General features: G+C 36.5%; 1 protein-coding gene across 3 annotated transcripts; it reads right to left on the reverse strand.

The window, feature by feature from the left end:
• Nucleotides 1-2869: 2869 nt before the first annotated feature.
• Nucleotides 2870-18469, reverse strand: LOC136809973 (L-asparaginase-like). 3 transcript variants are annotated; one of them, XM_067066545.1, is made up of 10 exons: nt 18335-18469; nt 17722-17782; nt 17233-17294; nt 11309-11434; nt 11004-11160; nt 10282-10519; nt 4343-5086; nt 3941-4197; nt 3581-3770; nt 2870-3353 (listed from the first exon to the last, which is right to left on the reverse strand). In XM_067066545.1, the coding sequence occupies exons 4-10, from the start codon at nt 11427-11429 to the stop codon at nt 3096-3098; spliced, it is 1965 nt and encodes a 654-aa protein (XP_066922646.1). In that variant the 5' UTR covers nt 11430-11434; nt 17233-17294; nt 17722-17782; nt 18335-18469; the 3' UTR covers nt 2870-3095. The 3 variants fall into 3 exon arrangements, with proteins under 3 accessions (XP_066922646.1, XP_066922644.1, XP_066922645.1); XM_067066543.1 differs by lacking the exons at nt 17233-17294; nt 17722-17782; nt 18335-18469 and adding an exon at nt 14466-14580; XM_067066544.1 differs by lacking the exons at nt 17233-17294; nt 17722-17782; nt 18335-18469 and adding an exon at nt 12063-12244.
• Nucleotides 18470-19941: the final 1472 nt, after the last annotated feature.

The following is a 19941-nucleotide window of genomic DNA, read 5'->3' on the forward strand; positions in this document are numbered from 1 at the left end:
TGTTTTATTCAAATTATCTGCTGTTCGTTCACAGGAGAAGAGATTATCGATGAATAGCAGACAATATTTTTTAGAAGAAGGATATCACCCTGTATCACCAGATAATAATTTTTAGATGATGACGTATTCAATGACAGGGTTCAGACAGACCTTCGAAAATAAAATTCCCTGAGTTTCCCTGAATTTTAATCAATTTTCAAAGGTTTTTTCCCTGAGAAATTCCTCATTTTAGCTATTTTTTCCCTATTTTTTCCCTGAGTATCAAGCAAACCATAAAAACTAAGCAGAGTCAAAAGAGATGTATCTTTAAACAAAAGGCACACAAATCAAATGGTAAACCTAAGGTAAAAATTAAAGCTACAAATACTGCATATGAATAAACACTTTAAAACTAAAAAAACTTTTAAATCTGTTTTTTCCATTCATTCTTCAAAAAATAAAATTCCCTGAGTTTCCCTGAGCAGACTGGGAAAAAAATTTTTTTCCCTGGGTTTCCCTGAGTTTCCCTGATTTTTCTGAAAATTTATCATATTTCCAGGTTTTCCAGGTTTTCCAGGGTATGTCTGAACCCTGAATGAACAGCACATCGTATTTTCTATGTTAGGCAAAAGGGCAAAACACTAACAGATAAATTTTTAACAAAGCGAGGCAGCAAGCGGTACAGCAGATAAGAGAATGGGGAAAGGGGAGAAAGGTGGACAACAGATGAGAAAAGCGGAGGAAGAACAGAACTGCAGGTTGAATACACTTTTCTAGGAAGAGGAAGTAGATTTTAGCTGAACAACAGATTCAAATATCTAGGAGAAGGGGTCCTAAATCGTGTTTGAAATTTTAAGGTAACAGTACATCGTTATTTCTAGGAGTAAGATTTCAAAGAATTCAGAAGAACAGATCCAAAAATCTAGGTTAACTATTTTCGAACAGCAGATATTCAAACAAAAGGCCATCGCCAGATGCTTCTGTATTTCAAAATACTACATTATCTTTCTTTTTAGTCATGTACAAGAACAAAACTCTAAACATTGAATTTCATTGTTAACCATCTTTTTTGACTTGAATAAATTTGATGAACTATTTACAAATTATGTACAGTATAAAGATATCTCAAATAAATATACTTTCAAAAAAAAACTTTCATATAAATAACATAAAACAAGCCTTATCCCTGAGATTAAAAGATTGGAAGATTTTTTTTGAAAAGAACCATGATGGAAGTGACAAAGAATTTTTTGCAGCTCAAAATGCGAGAAAATATCAAGGATCTGAAAATCAATATGTACATTACAAAATACACGCTTTTTCTTTTATAAGAATAACTTCTATAAGAATATCAGGGTGAGATTTCGGGTTTAAAACAATAGGCCTATTGTTTAGAACAATAGAAAATTAAGAATAATGCTCACCCTCAACCAAAGTACACTATTCTTATAAAAAAAGCGTGTAATGTAAAGGTCTTGTTAAGGTCTTGTTAGACGGTAACATTTTTGTGTAACATTTGCTAACATTTCTAAAAATAGAAGATTTCAAAAATGTGCTCAAGAAATGTTAACATATGTTACACGCAAACATTTTGTGTGTAATATTTGATTTTTTTTATTAAAAAAGAGAGAAAAAGAGAGAAAAATCGTCGAAAAAACACGTGCGCACTTGAAGTATCCTTTTAAATTCCCTTTAAATGGCGGCATCCTTTGATTCAAAATGTTAACCATCGAGAGCAAATCATTTTTTTTTGATTTGCTATCTACGCGTAACATTCGTTAACATTTGAATGTTTCTGAATGTTAATCGATGTTACACAGTAACATTTTGTACAACATTTGCTATTTTTAGAAAATGTTACACAAAAATGTTACCGAATGTTATCGTCTAACAAGACCTTTAGACGATAACATTCGGTAACATTTTTGTGTAACATTTTCTAAAAATAGCAAATGTTGTACAAAATGTTACTGTGTAACATCGATTAACATTCAGAAACATTCAAATGTTAACGAATGTTACGCGCAGATAGCAAATCAAAAAAAAATGATTTGCTCTCGATGGTTAACATTTTGAATCAAAGGATGCCGCCATTTAAAGGGAATTTAAAAGGATACTTCAAGTGCGCACGTGTTTTTTCGCCGATTTTTCTCTCTTTTTCTCTCTTTTTCTCTCTTTTTTAATAAAAACAAGAAGCCCAGAGGGCATGAAGGCCCAGCGAATAAAAGTATGAACTGAACAAGACTTGCGTAGCAGAGAGAATTTGAACCTGGAGTCGCTAATACAAGCCATAGACGCCTTAGACCATTCGGCTATCTCTTATTTACAACTTTAAGAAATAATTCATAATATTTAAATCTTATATACAGAGATGTTTTTTTCCTAACACGTGAACAACTGAACTGTTCACATGATAGAGAAATGTAAAAACACTTTTTTTAAAAGAACATCTTCCTAAAGAGAAAAGGGTTTGTTACATTGTTTTTCTTAAACGCACTACATCTGTTATGTTCTTATAGTTTTAATAGTTAATTGTATTTTCTCCTTTTATGTTTTTAACCAATAAAGACGATTTCAATTGTTTTTTATTCTGTCAATCATGTTCTAACAGCCAATCAAATCCTTCATAATCTGAATTAGCCTGTGCTTGAAAACGCCATATATGAAAACGCGTATCGCCTAGTAAATTGTTACACACTGACACCGGGCAGAATGCTAATGAAAGGCCCAGTACGCTAAAGCTAGCTGGGCCAAAAATCAAATGTTACACACAAAATGTTTGCGTGTAACATATGTTAACATTTCTTGAGCACATTTTTGAAATCTTCTATTTTTAGAAATGTTAGCAAATGTTACACAAAAATGTTACCGTCTAACAAGACCTTAAGACATGATAAAATAAGATATAGTTATTCTACCGGAAAGAAAAATATTTTGTTGACATCAGCAAGCTCTGTTTGATACACAATTCACCAATTTGTATTCTCCAGCCAGCAAGCAAGCAAAATCCAACAAAATCCAGGTAGAAACTATTATATATACGATTCGACTTTTAGCAAAAATGTATGCTAAAAAATTTGTATGTGAGGGGGAAATTTGAGTCCACAACAAGTACATCAATTTCCCCCGCAGTTCATTTTGCAGTTTATAAGATTATTCATATTAACATCACCAGTGACTCCGTTTAATTTATTCATAGTACCGTTACTTCGTTTGTTTTGTAGTACTTGTAGCAAGATTTGTAGAACATCTTTGGATTGAAGTTCGACTGCATTTTCAATAGGCGTTCGACCGAAGATGTCTTTTCGATTGACGTTTACATGTGCTTCTTCAACAAGAAATTTGACTGCTTCTTTGTTCCCTTTGAGGACAGCCTGAAAAATAAATAAATACATCAATATTACAAACTTGGATATTAACAGTTCATTACCATTCAAATCGTGGTAAATATTGTTATTTTATCATACCAATTATATCTCTGTTATCCTTCACGTTAAAGCATTTAGTATAATGTGGAAGTTAATTTTCATGTGAATTTTTTTATTCAACAATAAAGAAGTTGAAAAAGATTTTTTATAAAATAGACTATAAGGCCACTTACCACGTGAAGAGGTGACCTTCCTTCAAGGTCTGAAATGTTCATATTGACGTTACATCTCAACCACAACCTCAACCGTTCCACATCGTTATCTGTTGCTGCTATACTCAACTCTCTGGCAACTTCCATATTGTCTTGATCAAAGTTCGCTCCACTTGAGATCAACATGTCCACTATCCTTGAATTCTTATTCCTAAAAAAGGGAAAGAAATTTTACATTAATTATCCAGGTAATACTAATATCTATAAACCACAGGCAGAAATATTTGTTTAAAAAAACCAAGTTACGAATAAGTGAAAATGGCAAATCAGATTAAAATAAAAAATTGACAACGTTTAAAAGCAATATCATGTAATACATACCTTATAGCATCAAACAAAGGAGTTCTTCCCCTTCGGTCTCGCACAAAGTATGAAGCACCGTGAAGTAACAAATATTGAACAACATTGACATGTCCTTCTGCTGCTGCTAAATGAAGACTCGTTTTGCCATCATAATCTGAAGGTTCATTCAAATTTGCACCCTGATCAACCAAATCTTTGATGGAATTCAGGTCACCTGCTTTTGCTGCACAAGTGAGAAGGACAGGAAGCAACGTCTTTCGTACTGAATTCATTTCCTGGATAAGATAAATTGATAAACATTGTTAAATAAGATGTAAACATCCAAGAGTGTGAGAAGTGAAAGTGATATAGCTCAAAGAAGAATTTATAAACTTTAATATGGGAAAATTTTATCAATCTATAAATATCTTTTCATTTTACCTGTTGAGAGCCAAGGCTAAGAGTTTTTGCAACTGTTTGGATCAATCCTCCATCCTTCATTGAAAATTGTTTGTGAGTTTTTGGGAATGTCATCTCTCCTCGAATATTTTTCTCTAAAAATTCTCTCCTTTGACTGTGTGTGATTTCTTTCTTACTTAATACATAAGCCATTTTTGCTAAAGCTGCTTCAGGAGTCATGTCATATCCTGGGATGACCCCAATCTCAAACAGAACACGTCCAGCAGCATAAGCATCAGTGACAGTTCCACGAGCACATTGCGTAATGTTCAACATCAGTACACCTCTTTCAGCTGCTTCCTTGAATTCTTTGACAAGATCAGGTCGATTGGATGGGATGTTTCCGCTACCAAAAGATTCAATAACAATTCCTTCCATTGGTGCTGATAGGAAAGCTCGAACAATTTGAGCATTGATTCCTGGGAATAATTGTAGTAAACCAACATTTTCACTCATTTTATCGTGTAGGTGAAAAGGTAACATTGATGTTTTAGGAAATACAGCATCCCAAGCAACTTCAATGTCTGTACCAAGTTTTGCAAGGGGTGGCAAGTTTGGTGAATCAAATGCATCTAAATCTGAAGCACTAACTTTTTGACTTCTGTTTCCACGGAAAAGTTTGTTGTTGAAGAAAAGTGTAACTTCAGGTATGATAAAGTGTCCAGCTATCACTAATGCACCAATGAAATTACTACGTCCATCATTCCTTTGTTCGAAAATTGGGATCTAAAAAAACAAAATAACAATGGATTATAACTAAGAGTTACTGAGTAAACAATATCAAAGAGATTAGTTTCTGATATATGTTTGTATATCAGAGTTTAGATGCATTTGGTTTGTTTTGGTTTTATCCGGACTCTTGGTTCAGCCTCACTCTCATGTCTATATAAGGCCTCAGTTTCTTCACATGGCCCTTTTTCAGTTCTTCATTTCTTAGTGCTGACTGCTGTATTTTTGCTGTTTCTGTTCAAACTTTACTGTTCTCTGCTATCACCTTTTCAATATGCTTGCTGAAAGATTATGCTTTGCTATTTTAATGTTCCTGACAACACCTCCTGGTACTCCTCCACCTAATGAGGACAGTGCCACACGAAAGAAGAAATGCCCTGGCTGCCAGAGAAACCACAGTGATCATACCTTTGGTCATCCAAGCAAGAATTGTCAGGGACCACAGTCACCATCTTCTTCTCCTTTGTCACGAACTCCTACAACTAGCCCGCGATCTGCTAGTCGTACAGCTGCCATCCAACAACGTAAACAAACGTCAGAGGAAAACCCTGGCTTGCCGTTGTCTGAACATGATGAGCAAATGAGTCAGTATCGCCGCCATTTACAATTTTTGAAACGACAGGAAAATGAACTTTTGGATTCCATTAGAGCTGAACAAGAGAATCAGGAGGAAAATAATTTACGAGACGAGATCAAACGTCAGACAGAGAAACTTGAACGACTAAAAGCTTCAAGAAGTCATTCATCTCGCTCCGCCATTCCGCCATTCGCTACTCAAAACGCCATTCCCTCAGGGGAAAACCGCGCTCAGTCAAACTTTTTAAATGACAATATGTCTACTTTGCTTCACCGTCCGCTACTTGCTTCTGCTCCGCTCGCTTCTCAACATCAACCACAACAAACCCAATCTCAATCTCATTCTGCTGGTCATGCACTTGGTTTTGCTGCTTCACTTTCGTCGTTAAATTCTGGCTCGAATTCTCAAGAATCCCATCGCCCAGTCACCCAGAACGAACTCTTTTTAAGACCGACACGAACCAACGACATCACGAGAGGTAAAGCCTTACGAATTGTTGACTTTGTTTCTCGCATTCGCCCTGCAGAAGATGAAAAAGTTTTGTCTTATGATAACAACTGCAAGCTTGCCTTAATTTTACAGGACTCTAAACCAAAACTTTCCAATGTTACCGTAGAACAGTTTAATATTGCCAATCTTCGTATTTTTTATGAATTACTTTTTTCTGGGAAGCTCTCTACCCTTCTTCATGTACAGGAATACCTCTCCTATGCGATTAAGGTCTTGGAGCTGGCGACTAAGTACACATGGCAATCGGTGTTGCAATATGACGATGAATTTCGGATTTTGCAACACACATATGGGTTCTCATGGAGTACTGACCATAGTCACCTACATGAGGTTGTTCTCATACCTCGCTGGGCTGCAAAGCTACCTCGTGGGCTTGGGCAAAGCAGTGATACTTCCTCATCCAAAAACGATTCTTTTTTCTTAGGCTTTGCGGGTAACAATAAGGGTTCTGGTCCTGCCATTATGACGCATCTCTCCTCTGGTTCAGAGATTTGCCGAATGTTCAACTCGAGGAAAGGTTGTCAGAAGTCTCCCTGCAAGTTCACCCATGCTTGTAACCGCAAGGTTGGCTCTCAGGCTTGTGGAAAATCCCACCAAGGTTTTCTGCACCCTGGGAGTGGAGGGGAATCTCAATGACTTCCTTCTTCTGAGCCAGCTCCTTCTCCGCTTGATTCTGCAGTTTGGGACAAAGAATTACTGGATGACCCTGATCGTCAATTTTTATTTGATGGGGTGGTCAACGGTTTTCAATTGCTCCCAGCAGGTGCTAAGATCAGCCCTGCGGAGATGGACAACTATAATTCTGCTGTTGGCCCTAGTTCTAAAGGATAAGTTGAAGCCACTATTTTGGAAGAACTATCAGCCGGAAACTACATAATATCTGCTGAAAAACCAGTTATCGTCAGTGCCCTTGGAGCAGTTCCAAAGCCTGACTCAGAGGATCTCCGTTTGATCCATGACTGTTCTATGCCCTACGGTTTGGGTGTAAATTCTTACATTGATATTGATAAGCAATCTTTCCAGACTCTAGATGATGCCTGTCGGCTGATAGGGAAGGATTTCTTCATCGCTAAGATAGATTTGAGACACGCGTACAGATCTGTCCCAGTCCACCCAGCAAACCGGGATGCTCTCGGCTTGAAGTGGAAATTCAGTGGGGACGAGCATTACACGTATCTAAAAGACACACGTCTCCCTTTTGGTGCACGCAGTGCTCCTGGTATCTTTCATCGGTTGACCCAGAGCGTTAGACGTATGATGCAGAGGAAAGGCTTTCCTTTGATCATTGTATATCTTGATGATTTCTTGATCATCGGGAGGAATCAACATGAATGTCAAGCTGCCTTTGATACATTGCACTCCCTACTTGTTTCTCTAGGATTCACAATCAGCCCTTCTAAGGTTGTTCCACCATGTCGGAAACTAGTTTTTCTTGGAGTTGAGATTGATACTACTACATTAACTCTCTCACTCCCTGATAAAAAGCTAAGTGAACTGAGAGACGTCTTGATGTCTTTTCAATCACGAACTCGTGCCTCAAAGAGACAGCTCCAGCAGCTGGCTGGGCGTCTCAACTGGGCCTGTAAGGTCATCTATGGTGGAAGAACCTTTTTGCGTCGCATTTTGGACCTTATGGGTTCTTTACAGAAGCAGTCATCCAAGTGTCTGTTGAATGAGGAATTCTTTAAGGACATTGCCTGGTGGCTAGACTTTCTAGGGGTTTTCAATGGCCAGTGTTTGTTCCATGACACTAGGCCTGTTACTAACATCCACACAGATGCTTGTTCTTCAGGTATCGGAGCAGTGTTTGAGAAGGATTGGTTCTATTCTAACTTGTGGGTTGATGCTCCTTTCCTAGCAGGTTTGCACATCAACTACAAAGAGGCTCTTTGCATTGTGTTTGCCTTAGAACGCTGGGCTCCTTTTCTCAGTAATAAGGTAGTCCATATCTATTGTGACAACACTGCTGCAGTGGGCATGTTGAATAAGGGATCATCTCGCAACCCGCTCATGATGACTTACCTCAGGCGTCTGTTCTGGTGCTCAGCCACATACAACTTTCGCCTCAAAGTTTTCCATGTCCCGGGGGTCCTGAATGTTGTTGCTGATCATGTATCTCGGTTACATGAACACAAACATCTTGCAGCTTTTCTCCAGTATCTTTGTGACTGTTTCGATCAGTTTGATCCTTCCGATGACATTGTCTGGCACATGTCTGAGAACTGTTTCTTTTTTCTTCTTGGTTTATATGGGTCTGGCTCATGCCTTCGCTCTGCCTTTTAGAGTTTGCGTCTTCGCTGCTGGCAGAAGTGCAGTTATATCGTGAAGCCACCTATGCTGTCAATACCCGCAAGGCCTACCGTACTCACCGAAAGGTCTATCTCCAGTTTTGTAATATGCTTAATATTTCGCCTGCTCCTGTTCAACGTGTTCACCTCTGTATGTATGCTGCCTACCTAGCACGGTTCCTGTTGCCGCAGTCTGTTTGTGTTTATTTGAATTTTGTTGGTCTTCTTCACCGGGAGATGGGTTTCCCCAACCCTCTCCTTGACAACTGGTTCCTGTCCTCTGTGCTCAAGGGTATTAAGCGATCTAAGGGTATCCCTCCCGTCCCCAAGCTCCCCATCACTGTGGATATCCTCTCTTTCATTCATTCCCAACTCAACCTCCTAGATAGCAAGCAGGCTTCCTTCTGGGCACTGTGTCTGGTCTCCTTTTTTGGTCTTTTCAGGAAGAGCCACCTTTTGCCGGTTTCCCAGAGGGACTTCTCGTCGAGTACCTTTCTCACTAGGTCTGATTTTTCGTTTGTTGGTTCCGGGGTGCATATCAGAGTGAGGTGGAGCAAAACCATCCAGTTTGGTCAACGTACTGTTACTATACCACTGGTTGCCATACCCTCTTCTCACCTCTGTCCGGTTTTGGCTGTGTCCCGTGCCTTTTCCCTCACCCCGGGAGCCCTTCCTTGCGATCAAGCCTTTTGTTGGAGGGATTCCCACCTTGCCTCGAATCGGGTTTTTGTGTACCGGGATTTTATGTGCATCCTTCAGGCTCACCTCTCTCGTTCTGGGCTCTCACCCCGTCAATATGGGTCACACTCGTTTAGACGTGGTGGGGCCACCTTTGCTTTGGAGGCCGGGGTACCTCTTGACTCCATTGCAGTCATGGGTGATTGGAAGTCTGATGCAATGTACCTCTATTTACATATGCCCCTGTCCCAGCGCTTGCACGCCCAGCGTTCTATTTCTTCCTATATTTCATCTTTACCTAACTAACTACCACATTGGATTTGGACATTTATTTTATTCTAGTTTTTATTCCTGTACATATTTGCCATGTCATTGTCTTCATTTCAAGAACTGAAAATACCATGTAGATCACACTGTGTGCCTTCCTGCCTAGTCCCCCTTTCGACCACTTGTGTTTAAGTTTCTGATATATGTTTGTATATCAGAGTTTAGATGCATTTGGTTTGTTTTGGTTTTATCCGGACTCTTGGTTCAGCCTCACTCTCATGTCTATATAAGGCCTCAGTTTCTTCACATGGCCCTTTTTCAGTTCTTCATTTCTTAGTGCTGACTGCTGTATTTTTGCTCCTCCACCCACCCCAGCATCTAGGGAGCTTCCTTTTTTAGCAATTTCTTTTTATTTTGAAGCCTTGTTTATTTATACCTGCCTTTTAGTACTATTACTCCTGTTTTGTAATTTTCAGCCATATACTCAATATTGTTTACACGTACTATTTACTGTTTACTGTTTACTGTTTTTTGTCATTTTGTCACTTTTGCTGTTTTATAACTATATGTGTTTGTATTGTGTTTTCTTCACGCGTATCTGTGTATTCATTTATTTTATTCTAGTTTTTATTCCTGTACATATTTGCCATGTCATTGTCTTCATTTCAAGAACTGAAAATACCATATGTAGATCACACTGTGTGCCTTCCTGCCTAGTCCCCCTTCGACCACTTGTGTTTAAACTAATCAATTCTATAAAGTTATGTAATGTTACATCATCTGTCAATCATTATAAAATAGAATGTGTACAGTAGGGAAATTCCCATGAGAACATAAATGAAGTTGTTGAAAAAGTGTTTCTTTCAAATTACCTGCGAACCTGTTAAGACAACAGTTTTATCCAAATTTTCAAACATGTATGATAAAGCTGACGCAGTGTAAGCCATAGTGTCTGTACCATGAAGAATAACAAATGAATCGAAATAATCATAATTCTCTTTGACAACTTTGGCAATCATGGTCCAATGTTCCATTGACATGTTAGATGAATCCAGTATAGGATCCAATTCTTTGATATAATAAACCACTCTGACTCCCATCTTTGACATCCTAAAAGGCAAAAGAAACTATCTAGAGTCAAAGCCTACTCATGCTCAATGTAACACAGTATTCTTGAAGAAGTTTCAAAAACATAAATAAAAAAGAAATCATTTAATTTATAAAACAATCGACAAACTTTTTTAAATTACAAAAAGGTACTGGCCCGGGGGGGGGTACTACCCTTGTCGACCGACGGGGGTGCTCCGCTGACGTTCGAAAAATGGACCCTACGTGGGACTCGAAATTTGCGAAAAAAGTGACCCTGAATGGGACTGAAATTCCAAAATTTTCTCAAATTTTCTACTTTTTCCTCAAATTTTCCAAAAATAGGCACCCTACGGGGGACTGATTTTTCTATTTTGGTGTTTTTGCGACCCTACCTGGGACTCGTGGAGGTCAAAATAGGTACCCTGACCAGCGGAGCATCCCCGTAACCCATCTTGCCCTAGTACCCCCCCCCCGGGGTACTGGCAATCATTCATAAAATACTTACGGCATAACCAGCTTTGAATATTTGCAATAAGGTAAATCAGGGTTCATTTCACATTCATTGCTGAGTTCTGGCATTCCGCTTTCGGCAAAGTCTTCATCATATAACATGGGTAGTCTCTTTAAAGCTTGTGCAAAATAGTTTGGGACAACTGTGTATCCTAAAAAGTAATCATAGATCAGAAATTAGCCTTCGAACTGTAATTTGGTTTAAAAAGAAACAGGAATAAGAAGACGGCTCTGCACTTCAACATGGCTGTGAATTCTTTGGATGAGAGAAATTTACAAAAATTTTAGAATCATACACACCTCCAGTTCCATTGTCTTTCATGCCAATCGTTCCTCCAGTGTAGATAACCAGGACACGAGCAACTTTACGTCCTGACAATGGGTTCTCATAAACTTTTCCTGATTGTGTTGAATGCAACATTGCACCTAGAAATATTGAAAAGAATGATGTGTAAATAAAAATGACATACTAGCATGATTTTAAATAAATTTTAAAAACTCATGTCAGGTAAATAATCTGACATTTTCACTATTAATGTTGGCAGTTGAACAAAAACCCTTTTCATGGATTTATTCAAAAACCATATCTTAATCTTCTCTTGACCCATTTTGAAACAAAAAAAAACACAGAGAGAATTTCATTTTTTGTGTTTTTATAAAAAAATGAGGCTTGTGTAATTTTACTGGGAAAGAGATAGAAAGGCAGCTGAAAAAATCAGAATTAAAAAAAAAAAGTTCATCATTTAAACAACTACAGAGAAACTCTCTCATTAACTGAACAATATTCAAAATAAACTGGTATCTTTCAATTTAAACACACCAAGGCACTAACTCTTAGCAAAAAGTTTTATTTTTGTATTGCTCCACAAACGCGTCTATAAAAAAACCGCGGATAAATCAAAACGTTGAACCTCTTAAAATTTTTGGATAAAAAAAGAGAGACAACACTCACTGAAACACACCTCTTTCATTCCTCCTCGAAAATGAGGAAAATTTTATCAATATTGAAATGAAATATTTTTTTCTTATTTTTTTAAGTTATTTTTCTACTTACTTTCTTTTGTTTTAGATTCCATAATATTGTCAAAAGAAAACGAGCAAACCATTTTTGATTGATAAACGTTGAAAAGTTACAGCAAAACTTGAATAAAATTTAAATTTTAAAAACACTTTCGAGAATTTCTTGACATGAAAAAGTCCTTCTTTTCCAGATCTTAATCTTTAACTGAAGCTATTCCACATTTTCAATTCCATTTATAGGAAACCAGTGGCTCCCTAGAAATCGTATCTAAAAATTACATCAGAAATTTTTACAGCGTTATATTTTTACTAGTAATTTATGCAAACAAAACAAACTTTTGTATAATTTATACTCACGAAAATAACTCCCCAGTCAAAGTATTTTAAATATGCATAAATTATGTTACTCAAAGAAAAGAAATTATGCAAGGAATTTTAATTATGCATTTTTCTCTACATAATTAAAACTCATGAATGAAAAAGCGGCGGGAGATTTCATCAGCTTTGAATTTCTTTCTACCCTTTCAATTTTTGCTTCCTTCTTTTGGTCTACATACCAGCGCGACTACCTACGCGTAGCAAATCGCATACCATGACTAAGTATAAAGTTTATTCCTTCCATAGATAATTACATAAGCACTTAACACGAAAGCTACTCCTAAAGTCTTACACGAAAACCCGCAACGCCCGACTTTCGAACTTTGGACCCTTACCGGGACTAAAAAGGAGAAAACAAAGGAAAATTTTGGGAATTTTACGACCCTTTGCGGAACAAATTTGACCAATTTTGACCAAATTTCGATTTTTCAAGGGGGTAAGTTGAAATTTTCCTATTTTTCCGACCCTTAGTGGGACTGAAATTTGATTTTCTGATTTTTCCGACCCTTAGCGGGACTTTGGAAGTCCAAAAAAGGTACCCTTAAGGGCGGCACATACCGTAACCTCCATTTGCCTAACCCCCCCCAGGCCGCAACGAAACAAACCGAAATGAATTTAACAGCAATAGCAACTTTGACTGTAATGACTCAAACTGTTCGCTCGCTGAATTATTTACAGAAATCACAGGATCGTCTTATGATTTCCATAACCCATGAATAAGTAAAAATATCGCAAAATATCAACCTGTAACAAACCCATTTTCTGCAAAATATGTTATCTGATTGAAGATTAAATGAAAAGGGTCCCCATCCCAGGAATATAAAAGATTATTATCAGAAGTGTTTATTTGGCCTAGAATCGTTAAAGAATACATCATCATAAAAAATTGAGCCACCAAAACATAGAAATGCTGAAAGCATCGAATTAGAACACCATGCTAAAAGTGACCAAGTGAAAACAATACAATCTACTCACTCGATGCCGTCGTTGAGATTTCTTTGTTTAAAACACACAAAATACACATCGCTGATCCAATCAAATACCTCAAATATACACTCCTCCAAAAAGCAAATTAACGTACAAAAACAAATAATTTTGTCACCCTCCTTCTAAAACACCTATCACACGGGAATGAAGTTCAAATTTGAGATCTCTAATCAAATTTTGCTACAATTCTGGCTGAAAACTATTACCTAACACCGAGACAAAGGGAGTTCAAAGTTTTCGAGGATTTCTTTTCCACCACGAGCAATCTGAAGAATCTATTGCAGCAGAACTTTCTTCGGTTACCGGAGTTATTGAAGCGAGAGAATAAAGATGAGAAATCATGGCATGCTTTTGAACACGTGATTGCGAACGAAATAGGTGAAAACTGGGAAGGAATTACAACAGACGACACTTATTACAACGAGGGAGCTTCCGGGACACGATTTAACAACGTGATTGCGTCTTGTTGTTATGGAAACCAGGTGACTTTGCAGTGTAATGAGGTGATGTAACTTCGTTAAACGTTGCAAAATGTTATATAGTTGAGAACTGTAGAAATATAGAGAAGGCTCCTCCACAAACCCATTTAGAGTCGAGTACTGTAGTAATTTAGAAAAAAACAGCCACAAACTCATAAGTTCATTGAAGGAATTTCAAAGATATAACAAAGAGGCTTTGGGTTGCTTATTGAATCAAAGACAAAGAATGATAATCTACCGAAGAAAAAAAGTAAGAAAATATACAAAATGAATCACCCTATATAATATAAACGCTTGACATCTTTAATGACAAAGCATTCGTAAGCATTTGTTGGAATTTCGGAACACACTTTAAGTAGCCTACGCAAAATAAACGCCTTCTTAAAGTCGAATTAAAGTTGAAGCACGAATTAGCGCATTGCGAAACACGCTGAAACACGCATGCTCATCTCTTAGCTTGTTTGGAAAAATTTCTAAAGTTATTTATAACAGAATCCTTTAGAAGAATACAAAAAAACTTGTCAAACTGAAACTTAATACGAGAAAAATGTCTCCATCTTAACAAGAGGATCTTCACATAAAAATCTTTTTACCTGTGGTCTTCCTAAATGATTTGCCTAAGAATTCCAATAAATGTGTTGGTTCAAGTAATTCCATCACTTTTTCACTTCTCTCTTCTTTCTCCTTTTTCATTCTAACATCCCATAAACTACTGACCCTTTTTATACCCTCATTTACTGCTCACTCCTGATTTGCTAAGCTTAAATTATTCATCACGCATAAATTAACATAGGTTATCAATGAATGAATGCTTTTTGATTCCATTGTAAAGAGTCAATTCGTAATCCTATCAAATTTTGTCCAGAATGAGAAATATTTCAAGGATTTCCCAGTAAATTTGCGGTTTTTAGATGTCTTTTTGGCGCAGAAATTGCGAAGTCATATAACCTTGAAAATGTAACTGCCACAAACAGCTGAATGACGCCTCTTCTTTAAAAAGAAAAATTACGGAGACAAATACCTTTGAAGACTGGTTCGAAGTTGAAAAGTGTTCGACGTAATCGAAACAAAATGCTGAGTCGCAGCAAATATATTGCGGAATTATCGACATACTGCAATACTTCATTGATATGATAGAAAGTTAGATTTACAACACTAAGGAATTAAAATCGTAGCAATGAACGAAACAGGAAATCTCTTTGAGCCTGCTAGCAATGAGTTGAAAGGAAAACAGGAAAACGAAGTCATCTAGGAAGGATACTTTCTTTACGGAATAAACACGTGAAACTCGCAAACTCACCAGTATTTATAAGAAAGTTTTTGACATGAACAGAACTTGAACACAAAGAAAAATGGAAAGGAAGCCTATAGTGTGTACTGAATCTTTGTTAACATGACAGTTTTGAAGTAACCAAGTAGTTAAGCCTACAGCTTTGAGAATTTGAACATATATTTCCGTCTAAAGATCTTAGAAATTTTGTTTACAAGTTGTGTATAGTCTGAGGAGGCTGTACATCCCACGGATTTCATACATTTTTGGCTTAGAAACAAGAAATCTTTTGAATAAAATTTTTCTACATTCATTATAGCACAGTAAGAGCATAGCGACAGGGAGAAGGAGTTTCATCAAAACATTTAAACCATAGAAAATTCCAGCATAATATCACATTAGAGAAAAGAGGCGCGAAATTGAAATGGTGACGTCATAACGAAGGGAAAGTTTGGAGGTGTGCAGGAGTGATGAGAGGTGTGTCATTCTCTTTTCTTTTCGCTACAGTTTAATTGCTCTGCAAATGACAACATCAAAATATATATATATATATCAATAGCAAACGAGCCAGATACGGATCTATCGAAGTTGCAAAATATTCAAAATATGTGGCGGAGAGTTGATATCGCCACATAGTTGAGGATACATAGGATGAAGGAACTACCTTTTCAAAGGGAGCTCGTGTCAGAATTGGATAAAGTTATGTAATATTTTGAAAATGTTATTCAATCATGTTGTTGTTTATATTCAGGACTTTGTTTATTGTGAATTTCGTCCCCTTCAGAAATAGAAAGATGGTCTCTCAATATAAATAATCCTCTACTGTAAAGGTTATGTAAGCCGGCACGATGAATAGAAAACTTTTTAGGGGCTTACAAGTGACTAAGCCCCCTTCTCACTGGAACATTTTGGACAATGACGTTCTTAGTGAGAACGAGAGAGCCATGGGAATGTGTAAGAATTTGACCTTTATGATGACGTCAATGCATGGGTAATTCAACGGGAAATTTAATGTGAATACTAGTAGACTTTTTTTTGACACGATGACCACTCTCTTGCAAGAAAATTGTTTTTGAGAGATCAAATCAATCATAAAGCAAAGGGTCAAAACAACACTCAACAATTGGCGAAGAAAACAACCATGACAATATAATTGACAGGTGTCAAAAGGAGAATCTATAAAACTTCTGTTGTGTGATTGCGGGGGTTTTTACTCAGTATGATTTGCTGTTATATTTTGTAACTAGGTGTCTCTGAATGACCAAGCAAAGAAGTGTTTTTCTGATGTGAGCTGATAAAAGTTAAGTAAGAAACTTCAAATATTTCTGTCTCAATTACCTTATACAGAACGCACAGGGGTTCTGCTATGAGATATCACTGCTCTAAAAACAATCCTGTCTCACTGCCCTAAACAATACCCCTGTCTCAATTGCCCTATACAATAACTCTTTCCAGTGGTTCTTTCAAACAACAGTCCTTTGTCAAAATCCTAATACAGTACTTCCATCTCACTCACACTATATGGAACAATCTTATCCATCCTTTCAACCCTGTCCACCCCTTTTTTACATAATACATCTTTCTTTCTTGTCTCATTTCTGCTGGGGCTGCTATACTACAGATCCCTGCCTAATTTCAACTCTGGCATGATGGGGATAGAAATTGGCAACATTTCCTATTTTCCATTCGCATGACAGTTGGGATATTTTCGGAAAGAATTCAATCCAGTAAGCAGCTGAAACAACTACCATCATTAAATGACGCGAAAAAATTTGGGTAATCTGCTGACAATAATAAAATTGAACTATTTTGAATTCTTTATGGTTGAAATTAATTTGAATACATTTCAATAATAATTATAAAAATGCTCAATTATTTTTGCCAAGAATCTGGCCAATTTGTTTATCGCCAGCTGTACAATTTAATTTGATTTCCCAATTTTTTAAATACACAACTTAATTTAGCTCCACCCTCTTTCCTTACAAAACAACATATAACTATAGATGGAGCAAATGTTGTACTCCCATAACAATCGATCTGAAAACATCAAAAACATTATAGAAAAACAACAACAAATGTGTTAAACATACCTTTGTTTGCAGTATAGATAAAATAAAATCAAGTTCTTGCAATCAGTTCTTGCTCTTGGATCCTATGAACGAAAATGACTCCAAATACTGCAACTGTTTAAATAGGAATGTTGTAGATTTCACCAAAATATTAATTAAGGGAATAGGATTAGATGTGTAGCCTTATACTAGTAAAAAAGGAAGTTCTTTAATTGCAATTACCCCTTCGATTGGATCAAATGACAATTAAAAGACCATAAATTATAATTAAGTACACACGATTAAGGATGATTGTAGAATGTGACAATTTAATGCTGACAGACTGTCGTGTTTATCCAAAGAAATTTCTAGAAGTTTCTAGAACGTCTATTGTTGTTACGTAAATAATGACAATGCATACTAATCGCTTTCTGAGGACGGAATGAAAAATCTTTTAGTACTATGGAGGAAAGTCGTGACAGCAAGCATGTACCACCTTAAGTAGTTTAAAAATAAAAAAATTGGCCATACCAAGAAAAAATCGTATAAATGACGTCACTCGTCTTCGCCAGACCAAAATGGTATTTCTCCACTAGAATGAGAAAGAAAATAAAGAATGATTATTTTAAGCCTTTTTATAAGGTAATGACGATGCAATATTTCTTTGAATAATAAGTCATGCATGACCACCTTATTTTTACGTGATGTAAAGTATTACGGGCTTACCAATTTATTTACTTGTTGCTAACATTAAAAAAATTAGTATTGGCACCCTGACTTCAGAAGAATATTATATTCAGGGAACATGTTATATAGACCCCATATAGACACCCCTGTCTCACAGTCCCGGTGGAATTCTTCGCCACAGCGGGGATAAAAGTTTCAGTCAAAATCCCAATGAGGATAAAAGGTCTTGAAGGATGGTTTTGAAATGCTATTTCTTTACATTGAGTTTCGAATGGGAATGAAATCTATGAAATTAAAGTCAAAATTCAAGTTTGGCTAAAATTGTAGGGTATTTTGACAACTTGGAATGAAATTTTGAATAAATTTTCTAGTGGGTTGGGGTCCCACCGGGTCTGTGACACAGGGGTGTATATAGGCTTGAAATTTGGCTTAGTTTGAAAATGATACTCAGGATTACATTGTCTATGAGCCAGTCAAGTAGTCGAAGGTAAAAGAATACAAGTTGAGGGTTTTGAATCCATGTATCCATGTTATTTCATCTGAGTACAGCACGGTGAGGGTGTCAAATTTGTTTTATTTTCATATTGTTATCTAGAAATAAACAAACCAAATATTGACAATAAATTGAAAAACAGTTGAAGTACAAGCCAAGTTTACAGTACAATTTAGGGACTTGACAAATTTGGCAAATTGACAAAAATTGGTGGCTAGAATGCACAAGTAATTTAACATATCAGGATTTGGGAAGGAGTTTTTTTTTAATCTAGCCACTCAGAGATCGATGTTTTGGGTCACATTCTATCATCATAGTAAAGTAAAAATTCTGAGTTGTTGTTTGATGTTTTTACCATTATCATGTCTAGACAGACCCTCATTGTAATTGAGGGGAGTAAAAAACCCAAATTTGGCAAAACAGACACAACGTTCGGTCGATGTTAAAGTAACGTCCCTAAAAAGCTTAAAACCACAAAAAGGCAAAATGTAATAAAAAGTGAGGCAGTCTTCGAGTTCCGGGGGCCGAATGGATATTGATGAACATAAGCAATAAAGATTAGAATCTAGTTACATAATGGATGAACTATTTAAATGATCGTTTTAAAGTGTTAAGCTGACCCCATGGTAAAAACATTGGATTTGTTTGTTTGTCAAAGAGTACTTCCTTCATCTCTAGCTCCAACTTATACTACACTAAGTCTCTCCAACGTTCATTTAACGTTATATGGGAGTTGTTAGATGAACGTTGCTTTGACGATTTGTGTTAGTTGATTCACGCAGTGAAGTTAATGAGCGACATGAAATTCCTTCTTAGATTATTTGTGTAATGATGGGGAAATATGCGTTAAAACATGTAAACGTAAACTGGATTTGTCAGTGATCCCCAAGATCGATGGTATATCAATAATTCAAAAAGTTCCAAATTCTTAAAACTTTAAATATAGAAATTATCAATAGGAATAAAGTTTTTCATTTGGAAAGACACTGTAGTGCGTGACAAAACAAGCTGGTAGTTTAAAGACACTCGCATGACATAACAAACATGTTTATTGTTTTGATTTTGTGAGAACAGCTCACAGAGGCAAAGATTTAAAAAATTTCTTCTGATTTACGCCATAGTAGGTTTTCGGACGAGATTTACTAGTATTTACTACTAGTAGATCTCGTATACAATTGACTATTTCATTCAGTAAATCTCGTTGCATAATTTATGCAAAGTGATCCGTAATGTTTTGAGGGTTTTTCCCATGCTACACTATAAAATATGTCAAGATAAGTTGTTTTAAATACTCGTAAATGGCTAAAACAACTATTCGAACCAAATGGGTTGCTATAACGAAGTGTTCACGATACTATAAAATGGGTCGGGTTTTTACATTTGACCTGGAAAATTTCTGAACTTCTCTAAGGGCAACGAAATCATTATCAATGACAAAGAATGGAGATATTTCTAACTCCCAACGTGTAACTTGAAAATAGGTCAACAATGTTTTTTAGGTTTTACAAATGCTTAGAAGGTTAAATTAAAATTATTTTAAAATATTTACAATTTAAAAATTCTTTAAATTT

Source organism: Clytia hemisphaerica, unplaced genomic scaffold (genome assembly GCF_902728285.1).
Source record: "Clytia hemisphaerica strain Z4C2 unplaced genomic scaffold, Clytia hemisphaerica genome assembly, whole genome shotgun sequence".
NCBI lineage: Eukaryota > Metazoa > Cnidaria > Hydrozoa > Leptothecata > Clytiidae > Clytia > Clytia hemisphaerica.